At 39.9% G+C, this 25045-nt stretch overlaps 1 protein-coding gene across 1 annotated transcript in view; it reads right to left on the bottom strand.

The window, feature by feature from the left end:
• The window catches only part of fibcd1b (fibrinogen C domain containing 1b), a 100733-nt gene that overhangs the window by 56370 nt on the left and 19318 nt on the right, over positions 1–25045 (bottom strand). The window contains exons 2-5 of the mRNA XM_049021228.1: positions 22800–22883; positions 16549–17025; positions 7940–8099; positions 4516–4652 (exon numbers count right to left, since the gene is read on the bottom strand). Coding sequence (XP_048877185.1) covers positions 4516–4652; positions 7940–8099; positions 16549–17025; positions 22800–22883 — 858 coding nt within the window. The remainder of the gene's footprint in view (positions 1–4515; positions 4653–7939; positions 8100–16548; positions 17026–22799; positions 22884–25045) is intronic.

Genomic DNA, 25045 nt, shown 5'->3' with positions numbered 1-25045 from the left:
TGCAAAGTGGATGGATGGATGGACAACTCAAACTTCCTCTTCATACTTCACCAGGAAACTCACTGAAAACTTCATAATTCATAACACTAACTATAACATTAACTTACATGTATTTCTATGTACCCTAGCTCAGGGAAATTCAAGCAGTAAAGTACAGAAAAATAATGAAAATAATTGCAATATTTTGACATTCCCCAAAAATACTCATGTAGTCAACTTTCAGCATTCCTATAAGCACACATTTTTACCCTTATAATGGCATTTTTATTCACTCTAGATGTGGAGAAAAGTTTACTCCTTCAAAAAAAAAAAAAAATATATATATATGTTATGTGGCATTGTCCAAATTAGAATAAAATAGTTTTTCAAGAAAACACTAAGAGTCAAAGCAAACCATAACATAAAGAGGTCGATAAAGAAAAGAGCATAAAAACACAGAAGGAAGCACACTGGAAGCAGTGAATTAAAACCCTTTTACCCCCGAGGATGTTCATCCAGGGCAAGGATGGGCGAGCTGCTATTGTTCTGAGAATGATGAGTTTGCTACACAGTGCTGCGGGTTGCTGGCTTGGCGTATTTCATCCAAAAGGCAGAGAAAATTCTTCAGATGAAATGTTCAGGTTTCTATAAGAGGCTTGACAGACTTTTGCATTCTAAACAGTTGCTAAGGTCACTTTCTTTTGTGATGTTACTGAATACTGACAATATTTAAATCAGTGTGTCTGTGCACCCTACATGTCCTGAAATCCCAATATATGACCTTCCACAAACCTACTGAACATACAGCATCCTAAAAAAAGCCGAAACAACGGATATAATAATTTGTCTTCAAGGTTACAGGTTTATGTGTTTAGATGGATGAATGGATAGATGGATGGTATTAAAAAATGTAAAAGCTGGGTAGTAACAAAATAAGCAGGATAATTAATATGTGACCTTGAATCCTATAAGTATAAATAGCCTGCTAACATATTTAACGATACTGTTAGTCTGCTATGATTTTCTTTGTTCAATAAAATAAATATTTTTCTTGGTTAAACCCTTAACACTTACAGCAGTTTTATTTGCAGCAGAATGCTATCTGGATAAATCTGGAGCTATTTATTCTGTAGTATATTTACAATTTCTCAGCAGCCTGTTCAGAACTTGGATTTAGTTGGATTAGATTATTTAAAAAAAAAAAACACCCTTTAATGTTCTCAAGAGCTATTTGCCAACAAAGAATATGAGCGAAACCTGTTGCATTGCACATCACCAAAGCCAAGTGGTTTTCAGCACATTAGTAAAGGTTCCCCAATATCAGAAACACCGATAGGTGTAAAATGAAATTTCCGGAATTACATCAATTATGAATTATGTTTGAAGACGAAAAGGATTAAGGTTTGAGGAAATAAAGTGCTTAATATCCGAGAGGTGGCTGTTCTTCCCAGGCTGCCAAACAGCCTTTGTGCTCATCCTGAATGCAGGGAGATGCAGTTTGATCCTCCACTAGGTGATGTGTGCTGCAACCTCCCCATCTCCTTTATTCCTCTCTCTGATCTATCCCGAGGGGGGGGGGAATGTCAGCATGAGTGTGTGGGGGCAGAGTGATGGAGATTCCAACTTTCTAACTGTCATGCTAATCACAGCCTCATGGTAGGCCAATCATTCCATGGTTGTGTGTGTGTCTGCTTGTTGGGGGGGGGGGGATCTTGTAGTTTTTGAACATTTATTGTTTTAAATTGAGGTGGATTAAATATTCCGGTCCGAATAGCAGAAATTTATATCTCTAAGAGCAAAGTGCAGAAGGCAAAGGATGATGCATAAAGCAGATAAAAACTATTGGTCGGCTATAAAAGCTGGACTTCACCTCTCATGGGACGTCTGCTACTGGGATGCGCTTGGTGGAAAAAAATAGAACACAAGGACATAATTCAGTGTCTGCAGTGGAGACAGTGAGTGCTGTTACGTGGGATAAATAGGTATACTGTAGGTCCAATCACGCACTCAAAATATTACAACACGCAATCAGCACAAGAATGGGGGTTAAAAAAATGTAAGTTACATCTGGCTAAAGCCAAGCACCCGTTTCATCAGGAATCCAGTGCCTCACGGGAACAGCCATGTGATTACTTAGTAAAATTTAACGCACATGCCGGTATCTTTATAGTTTATTCTGTGAAGGTGATAGCCTCCACTGCAAACGCCTGCCTGGTGTTATGAGAAATTATACAGTCAAGCCCTCAAAACCTTGTTTGGACAGAGTTTTTCACATATTTACATTTAAATAAATTCCAGTTGAATTTATTTATAATTCTATATGCAATCAAGATTTTCCACTGAAACCTGCAATGACATTTGTAACCTAAATAATTGATTTATAAAATGAACACAGTAAGTAGGGGGGGCTCAGTGCTGAGCGGGGTGGCCTTGCATCTCTGGGGTTCGAGTCTCTGCCCCAGCTCAGTGTGTCTGGCGTTTTTGCATGTTCTCCTCAGGATCTCTCAAGTCAAAGACCAAATCTGTTTAACTGGAGTTACCAAATTGTGTGCATGTCTGCCCTGGGTGGTTCCCTGCCTTGCACCTGCCACTAAACAAGATTGTTCTCAGATCTTCCTCAGCAGGGCCAGTCAACCCTATAGGTCAGGGCTCCTCAAGTCTGGACCTCTGTGTCCAATCCAGGCTCTGTCTTCAGTTCTCCCAGGTAGTTAGTTTAATACTTTCTGATTCTGAATGGCCACAAAGGCTTCACACCTCACTCACGAATAAAGGAAGGCTGGAAAATCAGCAAGGCGCGGGACTATGATTTAAATGACCCTGGGGCACCTAGTTTTAATTGTACTTTGCCTCGGGCGGGGGCGGGGGGTGGGTGGGGGGGGGAGGCGCAGTGATATTTTCCTATGGAGCAACATCGACTGGGACCAGCTGTGTTCTCCAGTTCTGTAAATTCAATAAGGTTACAATGTTATCCCCTTATTCTCATTCAGAAAATAAAAGAGCTGTCACAGTCGGTGGGGGAGATGCAGATGCGCAGACTAATTCTGCACCATTACGCTCCCTCATAGCGGGAAATATAACTAAGTCAATCAACACAAAAACGGCTTAAACAGTTTTACCATCGCATTCCCACAACATGCTGTTTCTAACCTACTTTCACAGTCTACTTAAATCGTCCCTGTGTGTAAAGTCTATATTTAAACTGCTATACACAGGGGATGTTGTTTACTAAATTAATGCTGACTGAAACTCACCAATAACACTGAAAACAAGCAGACACATGCACTAAAAATAGCAACAGCCTGGCAGCCCAAAATTAACTTGAATTTTTGACTCCAGAAATCCAGTTACTTAGGAGAAAGGCAGTAGTCTCTAAAGCATCAAAAGATTTCTCATAATCTTAATACATTTCCTCAGACATTGCATATGGCATATATGCACCCAAGAATAGCATGATGAAGGAATTCCAGCATTCAGGAGCAGAGCAGGCAGATTTAATGATTCATATACAGGAATAACAAACAGCAAATCAGGGTCAAAAGACAGGCTAAATTCAGAAACTAATCCAGGGCAATGCAAACACCAATTCTGAATCACATGCAGCAAACAGGGTCAAAAAACAGCCAAGAGTTCTGAAAGCAGTAGAAGTAAATCAGAAGCATAGAGAGTCAGGATTTCCGCAATAAGCGGGTTCACTAACTCACAAAGAGTCACATTCGGAGAAGGACCTTATATCTACCATAGGTTAATCTACAATCAATGAGTGTGCATACAGTATGTCTACAGTTCAGGTGAGGTCAGGGGTCGTGGTCCACTTGGGCACGGCTGCGGGGAGAGATGACTGAAGGAATTACAAGTAGCCAATTGGTGTACTGTATAAAAGAAATGATCATCAGCATGCTGCCTACCATGTTTACTGTAGTGAAATCTCTTTCACATACAATGTGAGAATCTGAAAGGGAAGATACTCATTTGCATCCACAAGTGACTTATGTAATATACTCAAACTCCAGCACTGTATCAGTTATGCAATAATGTTTAATCATGGTATAATTATATATGGTCATGGTCAATTTATTGAGAATCAGCTGTCTTATTAATAAATACAGAATAATGTACCTACAAATGCATCTTTGCATGCCATCTTGTTTGTGTCTGTGAGTATATTTGTCAGTATGTGTGCTTCTATGCTTAAAAAGGATATAATTCTGAACCTGTGTGAGCAAGAGGGACATAAATATCAGTGTGTGTGAGTAGAAAGGACATAAGTCTGAGCACGTGTGAGCAGGAAGGACATAAGTCTGAGCACATGCGAGTAGGAAGGACATAAGTCTGAGCACATGCGAGTAGGAAGGACATAAGTCTGAGCACATGTGAGGAGGAAGGACATAAGTCTGAGCATGTATGAGCAGGAAGGACATGTCTGAGTGTGTGTGAGTAGGAAGGACATAAGTCTGAGCACGTGTGAGTAGGAAGGACATGTCTGAGTGTGTGTGAGTAGGAAGGACATAAGTCTGAGCACGTGTGAGCAGGACTCACCGTCCAGCCTCCCCCAGCTGTGGTCATGTCACAGAAGACCTGGAAGCCAGAGGGTAAATGTGTGGGAAACACAGAGTAAATGCCATCCTCCCTCTGTCCGCTGGCGTAGATGTCACTGCAATCTCGGGGCCTGGAGCCTAAGAAGAACAGGATGAAATTTGCTGTTTCCCTGGTGTGTCACAAACTCATAAAAATTAGAAATATAAATGTTCTACAGGACTTAACAATGTCTGCATCTTACTGCAGTATCATTCAGAGAACAATGGGAGAAAAAAGCTACACTGTAGCTTAAATGTTTGTTATTATCAGTATTATAACACTCTATAATTATATAGTGCTAGAAAAGTAACAAATTATACGATTAAACATAATAAGTTGAACTCAGGCTGGAACAAAGATATTTATCTTACTTTGATATCTTGTACCTTCCATTTGCTAATTTAATGCGATTTAAAGTTCAACTCCACACTCTTCCTTTAACGCTATGTGAGTCGGTAAGTGTTTTTTTTTCCTCAAAATATTTTATCATTATGATAAATGAACAGTAACATTTAAAAAAAAACAAGTATTTCTTCTGTTCTTCAAAAAGTTACTGATATCATGTTAAATGGAAAGATGAACACCGGTTTGGTTCCCAAACCTCTCGACAGGAGCACCTCCATGTGTTTGATATGTTTCACCGCCAGTTTGCTTAATTAACATCGTATGGTATTGAATAGCCAAACAACGTCTGCTTGAGGTGGAGTTTTGTAAATATATGGGCATATTGGATGTTCAGCAAATTCTGGGGTGACGTTACGGAGGTTTTGCCGAAGCTGACACACCTTGACAGACATAAAATGGTTGTACTACACAAACATTAAGAAAATTTAAACATTACTTCATTTGGTTGCCTAAAGCTTTTTGCAGAAAAGTAACTGCTTATCTGGTATGAGTTATGGTAATACTTTAAATAGCTTCTACATCATGAATTTGTATACAGGTTTATTTGATATATATGTCTTATATTAAATGTCAATGTTAAAACTGTTTTTTAAAGAGGGACCATGTCACATCACCTGCTACAATCAGAAAAATAAATTCAGCGGGTATCACATATGCACATTCTTAATTTCTGGAATAGTTCTCATAAGTTATGTCTTTTGGCAGTTACTGAAATTACTGTTATAAAATTTGGCTTCTATAAAATTTCTGCTTCCGGCAGCGTGTCAGTGGGGACTGGTAATAAAAATATTCATCTCTCTCTCTTGTAAGATAAATGGATCCCATGGAAGAACTGCACCTTTATACTTTATTACTTCATTTATAGGAGATGTATATCTAACACAGGCACAGTTTAGACAGTTAGAGGCCAAGAGACCAAAGCTCTCTTTCCCTATTGATTTGCTGATAATGTGTTCAGCAGGTTACTGCAAGATCTGAGACACAGATCACTGGGCAGTCCGATTATAGATTTAAATGTAGATGTTCTTTTAAACACTTCAGGGCTGATCCCCGTAGAATTCTGCCGCTATCCATTCCTCCCTTCTCTTTCACTGCTACTATGTTACCTCCCTCTCAATAACAATCCCTTTGACACCACTAACTATCCTGCCTCCCTCTCAATAACAATCCCTTTAACACAACAGCCCCAGAAAGCTGCCAGCTTACCACCAGAAATGACTATTGCAGGATTAGTAGCTGCTGATGGCAGATTAAGAACGCTGTGCATACTCACTTGGGTCTAGGTGTGGTATTCACACTACTGTTGTCCTCTACCGTCACATAAATTGATGAATTTGCATAAGTTGGATTTTTTGAGTTAGCAGTCCTCCTTTATCTGTTTTGCAGATATAATAATAACTCATTTTGAAGTTCACTTGTGCACCAAATCAAACAAATTAGGCTGCCTCTGTAAGCTATAAACTCAAGTTTAACAACAGACATTTTATTAACTTATGGGGAACGTGATTTTTTTTTTTTACCAAAATATTTAGTGTTAAGGTGGTTTCGGGTGCTGAGTGAATTATTTCCCAATTTTTCCCCCAGAGGACACCAGTAATCGGATGGTCTGTGGGAAAATAATGTGCAGGAAAAGCTTACTGACTGGTAGCAGTAGGTCGAATCACGGCTTCATTATTGTGACAGTACTGACAGCAGGAACAGTGTGTTCAGAAATATATGTTAAGTAAAATAGACAGACAGACAGACAAACAGAAAGGCAGACAGATGGATACTTCATTAATCCCACAGGCAGCTGCAGACCACTTCCATAAATAACTGCCTGCCTGAATTTATCACTGTATCACTGCCTAGCTACACCCCACACCTCATGTCAGTTCAATGTTTTCATTAAGTGTTCTAGAAGATAATATAAAAAGACAGCACCACTTAATTTCTGTGTCAATGCCTGTACCTTAGGTATGCTTTCGTGGTCAGTAGGCTGACACTCCACACGCGTGCCTAGCCTCAGATTAAAAGCGAAACAGATCGTCCACGGCATTTTTCAATAAAATATTTATGAGTGACTCTAGCTGGTTCACACATCGCTTCATATTGTGCTCAGTTGCGATGGTTTTCAGCCCACATGGGATGCGACTGTAACATTTCCCCAAATCTTTCCTGTCACATTAAAGAAGCCGCTATATCACATGGGTCACCACCAGAGATGAGAGCATTGATGCGGAGACCTTGATAAACTCTGATCGACAATGTGCGCGGCTGCCTGACTGCTACCTGAAAATTTAATGACTGTGACGACATCGTGGGGTGATTCTGTGTATTTTACTAGCCAAATCAAAGTCAGGTGTCAACTGCAAAGCTAAGAACTGATTCTCGTTACTGATTCTTTCACTATAAAAATACTTACGCGTATTCGGAGATAAGTATATATATATAAGTATATAAGTCATTTCCTGTCCCTGATCACTCCCCAAGGCACATGTGCCCCCACCTATAAGAGTTTCATTACAAATAACTCAAAATAAACTTTGTGTGGCTGCCAGTGGAGTGGATGTATTTTACTTGCATTTATTACCTATTTATATAGAGTGCTCTCAAAAGAGATTGAACTTAACTTCTATTTCAAATTATGAATGGAAAAAAAATAGTGATAAAACAAAATTTAATCGTCCTATTTATGCCTAGGCAGTGTGCTGCACTTAAATATTCATACTGGAGTTAATCTCCCTACATTCAAAGAGTGAGAAGATGCACAATGAAGTGTTACACAAAGCAATGATGCTGTTTATGGGCAAGCTTACATCTACATTTATTTATGTAGCAGACGCCTGTATCCAGTGTGATGTATAATCAGGACAATAAGGGCAGCCAGCCCCCGTAGCAGACGGGGTTAAAGGCTTCGCTCAAGGGCTCTACGGTGACCAGAGTCTGCCCAGCCCATATTTGCAGTTGGAGACCTTTGGAGACTTGGCGACCCTCTTACCATTGGCACAGCCTTTAAGGCGGGCTCCACGCACTGGGGCCCTCTGCAGGTCCGCCTTCAGCCGGGTCTTGATGACGCCCGTCTCCTTCTGCATGGAGCTGAGGGCGTCGCTCACAGAATTCACCACCTTCACCATGTTGATCTGGCTCTCGGAAAGCAGCTGCCAACATAAACACAGGCAGAGCTGAGTCGCATCCTTTCAGGGCTCCTTGCTGCTTAAATATTGAGCTGCCGTTAGTGATAACTACATTCCGTGGAGACAAATACATTTGAATATTAACACTGGGAATGGAACAGGAATGAATTTGCCCAGAACTATACATCAGTGGAATAGCACTATTTGAGAAATATATTCACAGGAATGGGTCCATTTAGTAAAGCAGGAATCATGTACTGTATTGTGTTTGCACTGCAGTTGCCATGTACATTGCTCCGAATAAAAGATCCTGACAAGTCAATAAATTGACAAAAATGTAATTAGAAATCTAGATGAAATTTTGCTTAAAAAAAAAGCAAAGCATTGTGAAACCTTATTCCAACACTAGTATCCTACATATTGTACACTGAGACCCAGGATTAAATGTTCTTATACCCCTGTTTCATTTAAAGAGTTAACAGAATTCAAATACATCTCCCTTCCCCTGTCCATAAAGCCGTGGAATCAGTGCTTAGGTCAAGCTGGATATCAGCTTCTGTCTGCTATACATCGATGCCGGCATCTCACTGACTGTGGCAGTGGGCGAGCAGACAAAAGCAAACTCACTGGATAAAGAACAGCTGAATTAAGTGGCTGAGAGTTCAGTGCATGACAAAGTACCTCAGAAATGGAGATTTCACTATCCATCATTTTCTGCATGTCTCTTAATTATAACAAGCAATTATGTTTCTGTTCCGTTTCTTCATATGCGTCTATTTTTCAGCTGTCAAACCATCTGCTTGTGAGGCTGTGTTCCGACGGGGAAAATGATATCCTCTGAAGGACCTCCGAAAGGAATGGTGGCCGGTTTATGAACAATAAATAGCGATGACCGATAAAATTAAAGATCACAGTGATTTTATAATGATTTATATATCCATTCATCCATTTTCCATAACCAATTATACGGTGTCCGTGTGATTGGGGTCTGTTGCAGGAAGCAGAGGGCATGTAACGGGCAATTTAGTGGAACTGGACCAGATGTCTTGGGAAGACAATGGGGAGAGAAAATGTGGAAGAAACCCAGAGATGGACCTCAAACATGCGAACTACACACAGATAGTGCCAGGATTGGGAAATCAACCCACAGCCCTGCAGGAGCGAGGTCACTCTGCCACGCTTTTATATGTTTAAATAAGTATATTACAATGAATCATGTCCACATAATCAAAATGTTACAGTTTCTTAGACTGATAAAGAAAACCGCATAGAAATGAGCAGGTGTTAATTCTGAGGCTAATGATACTCTTTATACCATTATCAATCCATCATACAAACATTCTCAGAATTAATTACATTTAAACCATGGGGCTTGGTTTCCATCATTAGCAAGCTGATCACATGCTGCTGGAACTCATTTCACACAGTGAAGCACACACACACATGACAATTTTGTACACCGTCCTGATAACTTAAGCAAAAACACCATGGATTTAGTATGAAGCACTAAGTCATCGGCACAGCAAGGAGTAGCATCATGGATGTTAGCTGGCAGAAAAACAAAAGTCATTCACTAGTAATGGAATACCAGCTCTCTCACTATAAATCCACGTTAATTGTAGGGATAAAAGGGCACTTTGAGCCCACATGAAACACCAAATACAGTCTCTCCAGAAAATATTAATTTCCCTTGGCTATTAAATAAAGTAAATATATTAATAGGATTATTGTTATACTCTTGGGTAAGTAATGCTACATAATGCTTTGTTGGACATACTTAGATATTATATACATAATTATATTAAATAAAACCTTAAGAGAAAATATGTTTATACCTTGACATGCAAATTAGATTTTCATGACAGATCAAACTAAAGCGCAAATAAGGGTAATATGAAGTTACGTGTTAATATGAAATTATGAATGGAGAATTATTACTGATTTTGTTCACCCTGCACCACTGATGGAGATAAAGTTAAAAGATGGATGGTATTGACCAAGTGTAGCACAGAAGCAGCAAATCACAGCAGTCACTGCTTGTAGAACATCCTATGTTGTCAGGAGGCAAAAGGTTTGGGAAAAAATGGCAAAACTCCAAACCTTCTCAGGGCACATGCATGAATTCTGTAGCAAAATGGAAGAATATAGCATAACTGAAACTAGGTAAAGCCATTAGTGAACGACTGCATGAGCACCATCTTCAATCAGAAACAAAACTGTAAACTTATTTGCATGCTGATGGAGTGAAATACTTGGGAAGAGCCTGTAAGACAAAATTAGCAGCATAAGGTCTGTTTCACAGCCAAAATGCAAGTGACAGGCTAAAGTGCAAGAGGTCTACATTGTGAGGGGATCACTGGGAATCACGCACTGGGATGTAGATAACATGCTGAGATCACTGGGAATCACACACTGTGATGTAGATAACATGCTGGGATCACTGGGAATCACGCACTGGGATGTAGATAACATGCTGGCCTCCATAATCAGAAACACAGAGACTGCAAGGAAAGCGAAGACAACACACTCAAGAAATTGCATGTTTTTTAACACTTAAAAGCCAAGGACACAACACAAGGATTGATAACATATAAAAGCGGGGTGTGTTTATGTTTGGCCTTAACAAGTTCTGCTTAGGATAAGGGGGGGGGGGACGCTGGATCCCACAGCTGACCCTGTGCCTTTACCCCAAGTTTCACTCTCCCTTGTAGGTCTCAAAAGGAGAGCATGATGGAATATGTGCAAAGGAGAGCATGACGGGATATGTGAAAAGACCATGACGGGATATGTGAAAAGAGCATGATGGCATATGTGAAAAGAAGAGCATGATTGGATATGTGCAAACAAGAGCATGATGGGATATATGAAAAGACCATGACGGGATATGTGAAAAGAGCATGATGGGATATGTGCAAAGGAGAGAATGATGGGATATATGAAAAGACCATAATGGGATATGTGAAAAGACGCATTTCAATATATCTATTCTTGTGAAAATGGAATATAAAGCAGCATTTCAGTTTCATTAGAGATATAAGTAGGTACCTTTTGTGCCACCATTCTGATAGAAATTATGTAAAGTTTAGGAAATTCCTCTTGATTTATGCTGATTTTGCTTATTATTCATCAGAACATCATACAGTGAGATTGCAGAAGGCTCAAGTCAACAGTATATGGTCCAAGAACCATTGTTAAGGGTTTAGACTTCAGATCCCAAAAGATGGCACCTTCCTCAATAGCTGCTAATTCATATCACTGGATTTAATTCTTCAGGCCTTACACTGAGAAAGTTATACATAGTACACTACACAGTACATGTACAATGCACATCTAACCATTGTCAGAATGGAAGACGGGAACAAAATCCATTTTAGTGACCTGGTTTAGACAAAGCAGTTGGGTTTATAGTGCAGATCTTGTTACAGTAAATGCCTTATCTTTTCCAGGAACATTACTGGGTCATTCTTGTTGCCCAGGACAAACATGGTAGAATCCACAATTACTTCTATACAATAGAATGACATTTCATGCATTTAAAAAAGACATCAAATTCCATCCAACTTCTAATTGCTTAACATGGGGGTGTAGTCAATCTAGAACTTTATGGAAAGGACAGAAGCTCTTTTTGCTTAGTGGAAATCTTTAAAACCAAATGATCAGAAATGTGTTCTTGGAACCTAAAATGACGGTTTTTTCACACACCATGTCCCAAGCATCTACTGGCAGGTCACTGCCTGAATTATCTTTTAGCTGCCAGCTATGGACCTTTTGAGTCTCGCTGAGAAAATCTTGCTTAGGAAAAAAAAAAAAAGTGAGACACGACATGCATTAGTGCAAATAAATTTCACCGAAATGATGGCAGAAAATTTAAATGTGCAGCCTAACATTCCCAGGCAGGGGAAAAGACTCCTTTGTAAGACTGTTAAAAGGTTGAAATAAATTGTTAATGTCACAGAGTAATGTGGATGAGTTGCTTTCTCCTGGACTATGGAGACAGGGAACTACATGAGTGGGAGCTGGGATCGGAGTTCTGCATGTCTATTTCCAGCCAGTAGTTATAAACAGCCCCAGTAACACACAAATGCATCATGATGTGAAATATGCAACGGAATGCAGTAAACATCAACTTTAATAACTTACCCAAATAAGTTTGGAATTTATGGGCCATGGAAAAGGTTTATAAAATAACTGCATTTGCATCTGAAGAGTATCAACGCATCACTGTAAATAAGGCACAGTGAGTAACGCTCTAGCAAAAGGACAATTACCAGTAAAGTGGTTCAAACCCATTTGTTTCTCCTCACGTTTCTGCTCATTATGCTGCAGCATTGGGCAGGTCTCCTGTTGTCCTCCTGTCTTATCTCGCCAAAAAAGCAGTCAGAGATTTCTCATGTCTACTTTTGGCTTTTTGTGTGCGAGTTGCATTCGCTGGTTTTAAAGGTACTGTACAGACTTCCAACATGTCTCTGCCTTGACACGATAACACGCTAATCTATTCATCGAATCAGACATCATAATTTATAAGAAGTCATCTTCTGGTGGGAACATATTTCTATATTACAGACACAGGTCATGTTGCTCACACTGCATACTGTACCTTGCCAGCAGTAACAGAAATTACTACTTTCTTGTTTCTTTATACTGTATATTCTGTAGTTTTCAATTGGAAATTGTCACATGTTCTATTAGAACTTACCACCCTTTGTAAACCGACATGATCCCATTGATTAATTAAGCACATGCATTTGTTCAACGTGTCCATTCCTAGGATACAAATTTAACATAAGCTTTGTTTATTAAGGAGAATCACTGTTACCTCATTTTCTAAAATCTCTTATCCACCTAGACAAGGCAATAGCTTAATAAAATTCCGGTGTTTTCTGAAGCTCCCTAAGTCACATGGTCTGTTAATAGCCCCCCCCCCCTCCCCAGGTTTTCACATACAGCTTTACTTTTACCAAGCAGCTCTGTTGACCTGATCTGCAGCATACGGGACCTGCTAAGGTCTTCTAAGGTGCCACATTTCACTGCGCTCTCCAGGCTGGAAGAGGATGTCTGCGTCACTGTGACCGTCTGTAGGAGACGGGGAGTAAGTATCGGGGAGTATTAACGTCACATGGGAGGCGATGCAAACACACCATCCGCACACCATCCTTTTGGCTGCAGTGACATTTCCAGCTGAAAAGCTGCTGAGGTACAAACATGTGAGGCGAATGGTGTATATTTCACACCTTTGTGTATCTATGACACACAAATCCTCACCCCCAGCTTTCTGTTTAAGGAGGAGGTAATACTGCAGAGCTGAGCGCATTCAGATTCAGATGCTTAACGAACCACTTATTTAACTGCTTATTTTATTCTGGTTAAATATCCTGGTTGAGGGTCCCACAACAGGACCATTCCTGGAACACAGAACATACAGTAGAATTCCCCTAAAAGTATAAACAATGCCTTGTACAACTTTCAGGGAATGTATTTAATAAAGCACTGGTAGCAGTATATTGTGACAATAAAAATAGCAGAAACTGTTTAAAACAGACAAAGGCCATATTCTACTCTGACATCAATAAAAAAAAATAAAAAATCCTCCTGACATAAAACAATGAAACTGTACACCCACTGTGGAATTTTGAGCTGGCCGTATTTCTGTAGCGGATATTGATGAGACAATGTGTGTAATGGGTGCCTCTGGGCTGGTACTTTATATTGTCTAACAGTGCTGCAGTGAAAAATAATTGCTTTGGACAAAAAAGAAAAAAAAATTGCAATGACTTGAATAACATCTAAAGCATAAATGTACCTCACAGTTAAAAAGGAGAAAATCAAATTACTCAAATAATTTGTGTGTGTGTGTGTGTGTGTGTGTGCGTGTACATATGTACATCTATATATGTATATATACACACACACAAGGGTGTACATTTCTAATATAATGTTTGATTTTTCAGGTCTGTCAATCAGACACATTTATGCTTAGGTCTCAATGTCACATGCCGTTTTAAGGAAAAAATTTGCATGTTTGTTGCAGTTCTATTTTCGCTTTATTTCTTAAATTTCTCAAGCTCCGCCTGACACTTCAGGAACACTCATGTTGCATAAAAGCTCTCGGCCAAGATAACAAGAGTATCTCACAGCTTCTTAATGGTGATGTGACGCTGACTGAGCAAACTCCACAGCAGCTCCTGGGAAAACCAATGAAGTCATTAGTGCTCTCTGCGGGAACCTTTAACACGGTGATAAGAGGATTCAATAGTCTAACCGGGTGAAGACAAGCTCTGGAGATATGACCTCCCATAGGTGGCTTCCTCACATGCAGAGTAAATTAAGACAATACCATAGCAAAAGTCAGGCAAAAGGTAAAATTCCATTATTTCTGGTGAACAGAGTTACACTTCTCACCAAGTGTAATGCTTTTCTGTCCTCTGCATTCCAGCCGGCCAAGAAATATCCCGGTACAACTTTACAGTAAGTCTTCCTTTTTCTGCTTATAAATAGTAGCAACTCATCAATAAACATTATTAGAACTTGTTGATAATAGTCTATTAATGATTTGCAAAGTGCTATGACCTAACTGACACCTTGATTATAAGCCATTCATAAACCCTTTATAAGGGCAGCCTTGTTGTAAAATGGACCTGATATTATACAGCCAGATATACTTCAGTCACCATCTTGGAACTATTCAGCTGTTTTAAAGAATGAAGATCAACACATTTGTCACCCTTACCTGCAGTAAGACTGAATCTGAAAGAAGTGTGGCTGGTTTATTCCTTACATACTGAAATAGACTTTTTGTAGTTTTCTTGGTAACACTTTACTTAAAGTCATGTTTTTAGTAATTTACGAACACATTCATAGCAAATGATAATCCATACATAAAGCATTATAAACATGACTATAAATATTTATCAAAAGGCATACCACATTGTAGCCATGTGTTTTGTGCATTATGAATGCTTTATGAAGCTCTAATCCATAATGCATTATAATGGTGGCACAGGTGTAAGCATCTTAACGTACTTGACTTGACTAATTGCAATAGATGAATTAAGGATGCTCTGTAATGCATTATAAATGTATCTATAGTGCATCATAGATGAGAGCTTCATAAGGCAGTCATAATTCATACTGTAATACACATGGCTATAATGTGTTATGGCTCTTCATAAGTATTTATAGCCATTTTTATAATGCTTTAATAATGCTTTTTTTATAATACATTATGGATGAAAACATTGCCTTAAGTAGAGTGCTATTTGTTTTGAATTCTCCATTTATGCGTTGCTCCAAACCCCTGCTCTCAAAAGAGAAAGAATCATAAAACTGTATCTGCTACTCCGCATTCCCTCTGTCATGTGGCGCTGTCCTGCAGCCTAACTCTCTCCAACAGCTGAACGCATTTTTACTCTGGGAGGCTAGAGATGACTCTGGGGGATCTGTTTTTTTTTGTTGACATACAGGACAGGCAATAATGATATGGTGAGTGTGTGACAGTGCGAAATCAGCTGTAAACGTGATAAAAAACATTCAGACAAGTTGACAGGAATAAGAATCTGATGACCTGTCAAAGTGTGCTATTTTAAAACCTGAACCTGATCTTTATATTTTTTTTTCTTCCAGACAGGGTAAAACAATTTTATAGGGCTGGGATTAAATCTGATTCTCCGATTGTAATGCAAGTGCCTGCAAATACAACCCATCCATAAAAGTGAAGATTTGCCAAAGAGGAGAGTAGATCCAAGAAATATCATCAAGGACCAGCTGGAGTTGAGCAGGCATTTCAGAGTAATATGCATCTCGAATTCCTTATCACTGTCCATAAGCAAGGTCCCCAGACAGGCAAGATTTGGCAAACCAGGCGTCATCAATCAGAAAGGCAAATATGGTTCAGCAAGGAGCAAACTCAGTGCCTCACCAAGGTTCTGGTACAGATAGATCCCATATTATCTCCCTTAGATTAAGAAAAGCATTGCAGGTGTCTCTAGTATTCAGGTAAGACAAGGCATGATCTGCCTGGGCCAGGTTGCTGGGATTGTTGATTGGAAGCTAACAATTGATCATTTTTATTGATCTCCAGGGGGAAATTCTTTTCATGCCTCCCCAAACTTGCTTTCCACAGACACCTAGAGAGCTAAGGGTTAAGGGCCTTGCTGAAGGACCCACAGACGTGCTGGGGATGGACTTGAAACGGTAGCCCTCCAATCACAGGCACAGAGGCCGCACACTGCCCCCCATGTCATACCCTGCCCCCACAGACACATGCTGCCCCCAGCCGTCACAAGATGCTCAATTTTGCAAAACACTTATGTGTGGAAAAAGCTCAGTACAGTCTTCATGGTTGAAATAAACTTTGAAAAATACCTTAAAATGACACAGCGTACATCATGGACAGTCACACACAATCAGCACACATGTTAAAGTGATTAAAGTGATTAAAGTGACTATGTATTTAAGATCAATCAGGGGCACTAACCTGGATGAGGCGGCCCTGCTCTGTCTGCAGGGTATTCAGCTCCTGTCCGAGGTTTCCCTGACCGCGCCGCAGTGACTCATAGTCCATCTTTAACTGGCCTGCATGGGCAGAGAGTTTGGCCACCTCCTCAGCCAGATTAAGCAGCAGTGCGTGGTCCTGGCCCTTGACCGACTTGAGGTCCGAGTCGTGGTCAGTGAGCGAATGCAGCAGTGAGGTCTGCACACCTTCCAGGCGCAAGAAATTACTGTTGTAGTCCGGGCAGTTAGGGTCTATGAAGATGTTGATGCGTGAGCCGTCTCCCCGGTCAACCGTCACCAGGGCGTTGCCTTCATTCTGATTGGTGCTGACATGGGGGCTGTCAGCTGCAGGTGGGTTATGGTAATGGTTCATGAGGAGGATGGTGCCCGTGACTGTGACTGCCAGGAGCACGGCCACGAAGAGCAAGATGGTGCACAGGAGGTAACTGCAACCTGACCGCTGGAATAGGCAGGAGGGAAAAAAACAGAGAATGTTTCAGAGGACATTTGCCACTGGGAGATGCATAATAAGGTCAGAACAGTCACAACACTATTACTCGTCAACTCAGTTTTCATAGTACTATGAAGAACTAGTCATACTTGGTATCAATGCCGATTTTAAGGAGTGAAAAATTAGAATAAGAAACATTAATATAATCAAAATTCAAACAGTTAAACAGTCCTCTACTGTCTTATATGATTATTTACATCTCTCAAACTCAAATACGCAGTAAAAACTCACAGTCAAATTTATATAAATATAAATTTATATAAATATATAACAAGCCACATTAAAACCAAACATTAAAATGAATAAATAACATATCACAGTGTTCAACTCTCAGATAGTAACACATTTATAATACAATATTTCCACTCACAGTCGATCATTAACATCTCTTTGGCCAAGCTTGCTAGTAATCCAGAACAAATTATAATGCAGGAAGCATAGACATCATTTTCTCATCATAAATGTTTAAAGAGACATTATTAATGCTTTATCCTGTTACCCTGCAGTGGACTTTGGTGCAACGATGGACAGGTAGATAATATAATATCAATGGATTGCCTCTAGATTCCTCATTTGTTGTTATTTTCCATTGTGAAAGCTCTTTCATTCTATATGATTTTTAAACACATGACTTGATATGTGCTGTACAGGGAAATCATTTTATGCATTAGTACAGCTCTGCAAAGAACAGCCCTCCTGCAGAGCATGTGCAGATCACATAAAACAGGATGCCACTTGTGGAGACATACTGTAAGTAACAAACTGAACACCTGATCAATACATAATGGACAATGCATCAAATTCCTTTGATATTGTTTGTGCTTTATTTTTATAGAAACACTAAAATAAGAGTGATGGGTAGATATACCCTTTCAGAAAGTGTGGGAACCCCCTTGGTTGCTGATGAGCACAGACAAACCCTTTTTAAAGAACTGTGTGACAGCTGTACCATAAATGCTAATTCAAACGGATGTGAACCCCAATCATTGTCACCTTATAAGGAATAACTGGGATTGTACTGGAATTACACAGCCGGTTGCCTGTTATCTGTCTTTAGTTTTATTAGAGGGCATAATGTAATGTTCCCTCTCACTGAGTGCAGAGAGTCAGTCCTACACTATAGGTTACAGTTCAGATTTACACATCGAATTCACTGCTTTGTTCGAGAGCCGCTATAACAACTAAAATTAGCAGCCGCCCATAGATAGGCAGGTGAAGAGCTGCCCAGCCCTGCAGCGTGTGATTTACAGCTCAACATGGGAACAAGGAGCACGTTCCAGCCAAAACTCCCCTCTGTGCCAGACAGGGTAGCGACTAACAAATAAACACAGAATTAATTAGAGCTTCAGTACTCCAGAGGAAAATGGCTCAGCAAGATAAAGGAGTCATCATGCAGGAGTCATCATGCAGGAGTCAGTATGTTTTCCTACATTTTATTTCAAGCATTTTTTTTTCCGGTTCAGCCAGTACAAGTACCATGTATCACGTAAATTATCAGTAATATAACAAACAGCAACAGACAATCAGAGGCTAATCATTGCTATCAAAGCTGCATCAAATATTACTGCAAATGTTCACAAATAATACTCCTTAATTATTTATAGGAGAGAATATGGAGGGCGAATCATTTGTTGACAGGATTTACATTTATTTAAATGTTAGCTAGTGTGGGAATGAGCAATTCTAGCTCCATCTATCGCTAATTTAACAGACGAAAGACATGCAAAACGATTTTGTGAGAGAGTAAGATATTAACCCCCAGACATGTGCAAATGCTCACATTAAAAAGAAACCTCTGAGGATCAACCTTGACATTCGGTAAGCTTGCCATTGTCCTGTATGGAATTGAATTGGTTTGGTCCATTCTGAAGTTGCTCAGAGTGGAGTGACAGATTTGAGTGGCTGTTTATCCATCAGTTTTCTGCATCACTCCTGTTTACAAAGTGCCAATGGCCTCCAGGTAACCGCGGGGGGGAGATCTGATTGCCACTTTGCACACTCCCGCCCCTGCGCAATGCTCTGAAGCTTCGTCATTCTCAATTACATGCATCAGTGTATAATCCAGCTGAACTTTCTGAATAAGAAATCCCACAGACAGACACAAACACACAAGCCGCCTTTCAAATGAGCTTCACTGCCTCAGGCATTTTGCGAGTGTGCTGTTGCGTTTTAATGTTCTCGACCCATTGTGACAGGTCTGTTCAAGGAAGAAAGGGGTACAATAAACAGGGCACCATGGGGAACAAACACTGGTGGGAAGTAAACGTCTGTCATTCACCTGTGATGGAGCCCCTCTGCCGCCATGACACACTCCTAGGAGAACGCATTTCTCATTGTTCCTCTGGGTGGCTCGGCAGGCACTCTCACATTCTTTTTTAAAATAATTAATATACCTGACGACTCCAGATTATGTTTAAAAGCCAGCCAAGCAGAAGCAGCCCAATACCAATTTGTTACAATAAAGTGGCTACATCTCCGGCACAGTAGAACTAACAGGGTCTGTTTCACTTCTGACTGAATACCAGAACATCCAACGCTCGCGTGCTGTGCTCACCGACATACAGGGAATGGATCTCATTTCTCTCTCCTCGAGTTTCCTTCTCGTGACATTTGAAAATTAAACAAAGCATTGACTGGCAGTGATCTGGCTTTGTCCCGATTACAATCCATGAGGGCAGCACTTGGCTGAGACACAGGAGTGCGATAAGGGCATGGAGACCAAACAGAAGCTCACAGGACAGTGGGGTGTACCTCAGACACGCACAGTAACGACCACCTTCAGAATCACATCCTGCAGAAATTTGCTGTTTTAAAACTTACATTGAGTTCACTCTGGTAAGTCTAGAGTGCAAAAATCATACATTCTGGCAGTGAGACATATGAATCCTGTCATTAAATGGATAGTAGATAATAAAAACAATTCCTCTGAGTAGCCCGATTCCCCCCCACAGTCCCCAATTTGGAGTTATCGCATTGCTCGATGGTGTGTGACAGTGTGCCCTGTGATGACTTGGCCCCCCATCCTTGCTTGTTCCCTGCCTTGTGCCCATAGACCACAGGCCCCCTGTGACCCTGAATTGGACACACAGGCACAGAAAATGGACGGGAGGAATAATAATAAATAAGTAAACTTGCAAGCTGAATATTTATGCCCTCGGCTTGAGAATATATATGAAGAGTGATTAAGTAGCTAATCTTTAGCTAGCCCCCAAATTTGGGGTGTAACATCTGATACAAGTGTAGGAGTTAAGATATTGGGGGACGCAGCTTCATAATTTAAAAGAAGAGGTCTGTTTGGGGGGGGATTAAGTCAAATTGGGGGGGGGGGGAGGGGGTTCATCCTCTCCTGACCTGACATATTTAAGCCGCAGATTGGGCTCAGGTGCAGACCACACCTGAAAGTAACCCAGACCACACCTGAAAGTAATCCAGACCACAGTTGACAGTAATCCAGACCACAGCTGAACAAACAGTAATCCAGCTGAACAAACAGGAATTTCAAGCACTTTCTACGTATCAAAAGCAAAAATAAAATAAAAAATATTGAGAGTACATGTGCTACTCCTTCCTCCCACCCAGAACCATTGCTACAATAGCTTATATTTTCATTTCCACAATTAATAAAAGTAACATATAACTGCAATAAACTTTTATATCCTTTCTAAGAATTTGGGTTTTGCCGCTTCGGAGAGAGTAGCACAGTAGGTCAGTTGGTAGTGCTGTTGCTTCACACCTTCAGTGTTGGACCCTTGAATCCAAATTCCGTAGTATGTGTGAAGTTTATCTGTTTTGCCTGTTTTGTGTCACACAGGTTTCCTCCCACAGTCCAAACACATGTGGTTAGGCTAATTGGTGTCTGAGTTGCTTGCAGAGAGTGAGTATCTGCCCTGTGATGGACTGGCACAGGCCTGTCTCTGAGGAGGAGCAGGGCCCAGGGCGAGCCAACTTACTCGGGCCCCAGCTGAGGCCAATATAGACCATGCAATGGATGTCACTGTGCCTGCTACTGCTTGGTCACTGTAATACAGATGCAGCTATAATGAAGACTAACAACTCACCGATCGCTGACAGTCTACAGTGTGACCTTTCCGGACTGTCGGGACTAGCGAGCGCCAAACGGTAGCTTGGCCACACAGGTTACCTGAGCCTAGGCTATGTGATCAGATGTCCACAGTAAGATTTAGGTTAAGTGTATTTCTAGTGTATATTTAGTAGGGGAGTAACAGGACGGAAAACTCACGAGGTACAAACGTCAGTCAGATTTTGGTTCACGTTTCAGTGAGACTACCATATAGCGACTAAAACAGAATTTGTTTTGATATTATTGATTACTAAAATACAAAACACAATGAAGGAACGTGTCTGTTGACATATCTGAATTACAAAACCTAAAAGACACTTATTTGCAGATTGTAAAAACAACTGCATAAAATAAATTAAAAAAGCAAAAATATATCTACAGTACGGAATGGCGGTGCTTGCAGTTATTTTTTTCTTGTTATCCCGTGATTATTTTGCTTCACTGATCTTTTTGGCAAGTTTGATTCCTGACATTATTCATTCATGGCATTAAAAGTCAGTATGAATTGGATCTACTTATAAAAATACAATCAAATTTTAAGTTCAAAATTTAAAATACCTATAATATAACTGCAATTGATCATTATTTGGCCATTATACAAAGATGTAGGACACAGAAAATTTCCTATACTATCATTATCTTTTCTCTTCATGAATATCATAACAATCATAATAAAATAATGTTCCATTTACCTCAGAAGTCTGGGCTGGTAATGATGTCACACCCGAGTTAACCGCATTAACCGGATTAGCGGGTCAAACCAGATGGTCATTCTAGTTGCTTTATCTAGTCACACCAACATGACTAGCTGGTGACCCACCCAGCTAAACCATCCAAGAGCAGCAAGAGGTGGGATATGGCCACCAAAGACTATCTAAGACCATCTTAGACCCGCTAAAACCCGCTACCAGCATAAGTTGGTTTTTACCAATTTACCCCCACAGTTCCTGTTGGGCAGTTCCCTTATTAATGAATTACCGAAGCAAATTCACAAATGCAGTACACCCAAAATATCCATTTTTACTTTGACATTCAATCACGCTCATATCTTCTACTCCAAAACAAATCAATAATAAAATATTTTTTAAATATTTTTTTAATTAAATTAAAATTGTTTCCAATTAAAACGGTTACTACAATTACACATTCGTTTCAGTTCAGCATTGTCCAAGATATTATTTATGGTTTGTTTACTATTGACCTCCACTGAACAGTAAAGAAAAAAAGAAATTAAATATGTATACAATTTAACTGGACTGTGTAAGAAACGCATTTTCCCTATTCCGTTTACACTCCGTTTCACTGAAAAATGAAACTGTTATTTAATACCCCATATGACCATTTACAGATTTTTTTTTTAGAATGAAATTGGTCTATTCTTAATTGCTTTTCTCTTCAATGTAGATGAAGTGATATCAATTACAGTGAGAGATGTAATCGTTAATAGATTCATCAGTATTATGTTTTATCACCCAGGGATTGGGTTGAATTAAACACATCAGGTAATTTAAAACAATATGCTTAAAGTGGATATCATCAGCGCTTTTATTCTGCTCCCAGCACAACATGAATCCCCCACTGTAAAACAGCTGCTTGCTGTGTGTACGGAGCTACCATGGAGCCAGTGCTGTGAAAGCCTTACCTCCGGTGCCGTCTGCTTGACTGTGTCCGACTCTGACCAGCGATGCTTCAGCCTGCCAGAGTTAGGCACACAATCCCCGAATTTCTGCATGGGGGTTGAAAAAGGTTGTCATTCTTCAGTGTGCAGAAAGAAGTGCTGAGCAGTGTCAGGACTGCCAAATGGCTCAATTTAGGTTACATTCTTGACATTCATCCATCACAAAGTTTCAAATATTCATATTAGTGATGCAAAAGAGACCATTAAAGTTAATTCCTGGAAGACAGAAACATATTAGCCGGAATATCTGGGGAGAGTGATATGAGGGGGCAGGAACTTGAGCTACTGCCAGGAACAGTGTTAAGTTGGTTGAAACTTACTACCAGCATATCAGTATTGGCACCGACAGAGTGGAGTGCATGAATGTATAATTACATTCAGCCATTTATCAGTTTTTCTCAGTTGCTTATCGACTTGCCATTACAGTGATGTTTTTCCACCTTATACAGTATTTGTAAGGCATATGGTTCACGTTCAGGCATATGGTTCACATTCAGGTATATGCTTCACATTCAGGTAAATGCTTCACGTTCAGGCATATGGTTCACATTCAGGTATATGCTTCACGTTCAGGTATATGGTTCACATTCAAGTATATGCTTCACGTTCAGGTATATGGTTCACATTCAGGTATATGGTTCACGTTCAGGTATATGCTTCACGTTCAGGCATATGGTTCACATTCAGGTATATGCTTCACGTTCAGGTATATGCTTCACGTTCAGGTATATGGTTCACGTTCAGGTATATGGTTCACGTTCAGGTATATGGTTCACGTTCAGGTATATGGTTCACGTTCAGGTATATGCTTCACGTTCAGGCATATGGTTCACATTCAGGTATATGGTTCACGTTCAGGTATATGGTTCACGTTCAAGTATATGGTTCACGTTCAGGCATATGGTTCACATTCAGGCATATGCTTCACGTTCAGGTATATGCTTCACGTTCAGGCATATGGTCCACATTCAGGTATATGCTTCACGTTCAGGTATATGGTTCACATTCAGGTATATGCTTCACGTTCAGGCATATGGTTCACATTCAGGTATATGGTTCACATTCAGGTATAAGCTTCACGTTCAGGTATATGGTTCACGTTCAGGTATATGCTTCAGGTTCAAGTATATGCTTCACGTTCAGGTATAGCCTGGACAGGATGCCAGCACACCAAATATACCAGTTTACATGCATTAGCATAATTTGTAAAGAATTTGTAGATTTTATTAGCATTTTTTATTCATATACAGTCATGCATCGCTTAAAGATGGGGTTTCCCTATGAGAAATGCATCATTAGGTGATTTTGTTCACTGTGCGAACATCAAACAGTATACACAAACCTAGATGGTATAGCCTACTGTTCTATAGGAAACCGTTTCCTTTTATAAATAGAAAGAGTACCATCTAAAATAATGATAACAAGTACAGTAAATACATAAACCAGTAACATAGGTGTCTATTATCACTATCAAGTATTATGTGCCGCACGTAATTGTATGTGCTGTACTTTTATATGACTAGCAGTATAGTAGGTTTCTTTACACCAGCGCGCGTAAGGCGCTGCGCTCCAGCATTACAATGGCTACGAAGTAGTTAGGCAATAGGAACTTTTCAGCTCCATCATAATCTTATATGCATGTCGTATGTGTGGTCTTTTGTTGACCAAAATGCCACTTGGCAGCATGTGACTGTACAAGGTTCTGCAGTAAAAACATAAAATACTTTCAACTTTGCCTATTTTTAATGAACATGCTCCCTGCACCCATTAAGAAGTTGCAGGAGGAGTGTGGAGTCAAGTAGTGCCCTTTGTACAACGCAAACATTTGTAGCGGAGACCACGCACACGCACACACACACAGGTGATTTATAAGGATGGGTTAATGTTTTTGATCCCATAATTCAGTTCATTTTCTCTTTGATGCATTTTATCAATTATGATTATTACTACGATGTAAGAATCTGTTCGATTTAATAAACAAGTATAAATGGCACAAAGACACTATATTCTTGGAAGTAAATACGTAAATAAATAACAAAGACAAATGTGTAAGCTGCACGGTGCTGTAGACTGTAAATAACTCCTCCATAATGACCGATTCTTTTTCATACTTCTGTTGTTGTTCTTACAAAAAGCAGATGATAAATCTATGAAGCCAACTAAGACTTATGTAAGAGGCTATTAGTGTTTGCAGAATAATCTGTCTGACG

Source organism: Brienomyrus brachyistius, chromosome 7 (genome assembly GCF_023856365.1).
Source record: "Brienomyrus brachyistius isolate T26 chromosome 7, BBRACH_0.4, whole genome shotgun sequence".
Taxonomy (NCBI): Eukaryota; Metazoa; Chordata; class Actinopteri; order Osteoglossiformes; family Mormyridae; genus Brienomyrus; species Brienomyrus brachyistius.
Note: the sequence above shows the minus strand (reverse complement) of the source record. Positions and strands in the feature narration are given on the sequence as shown.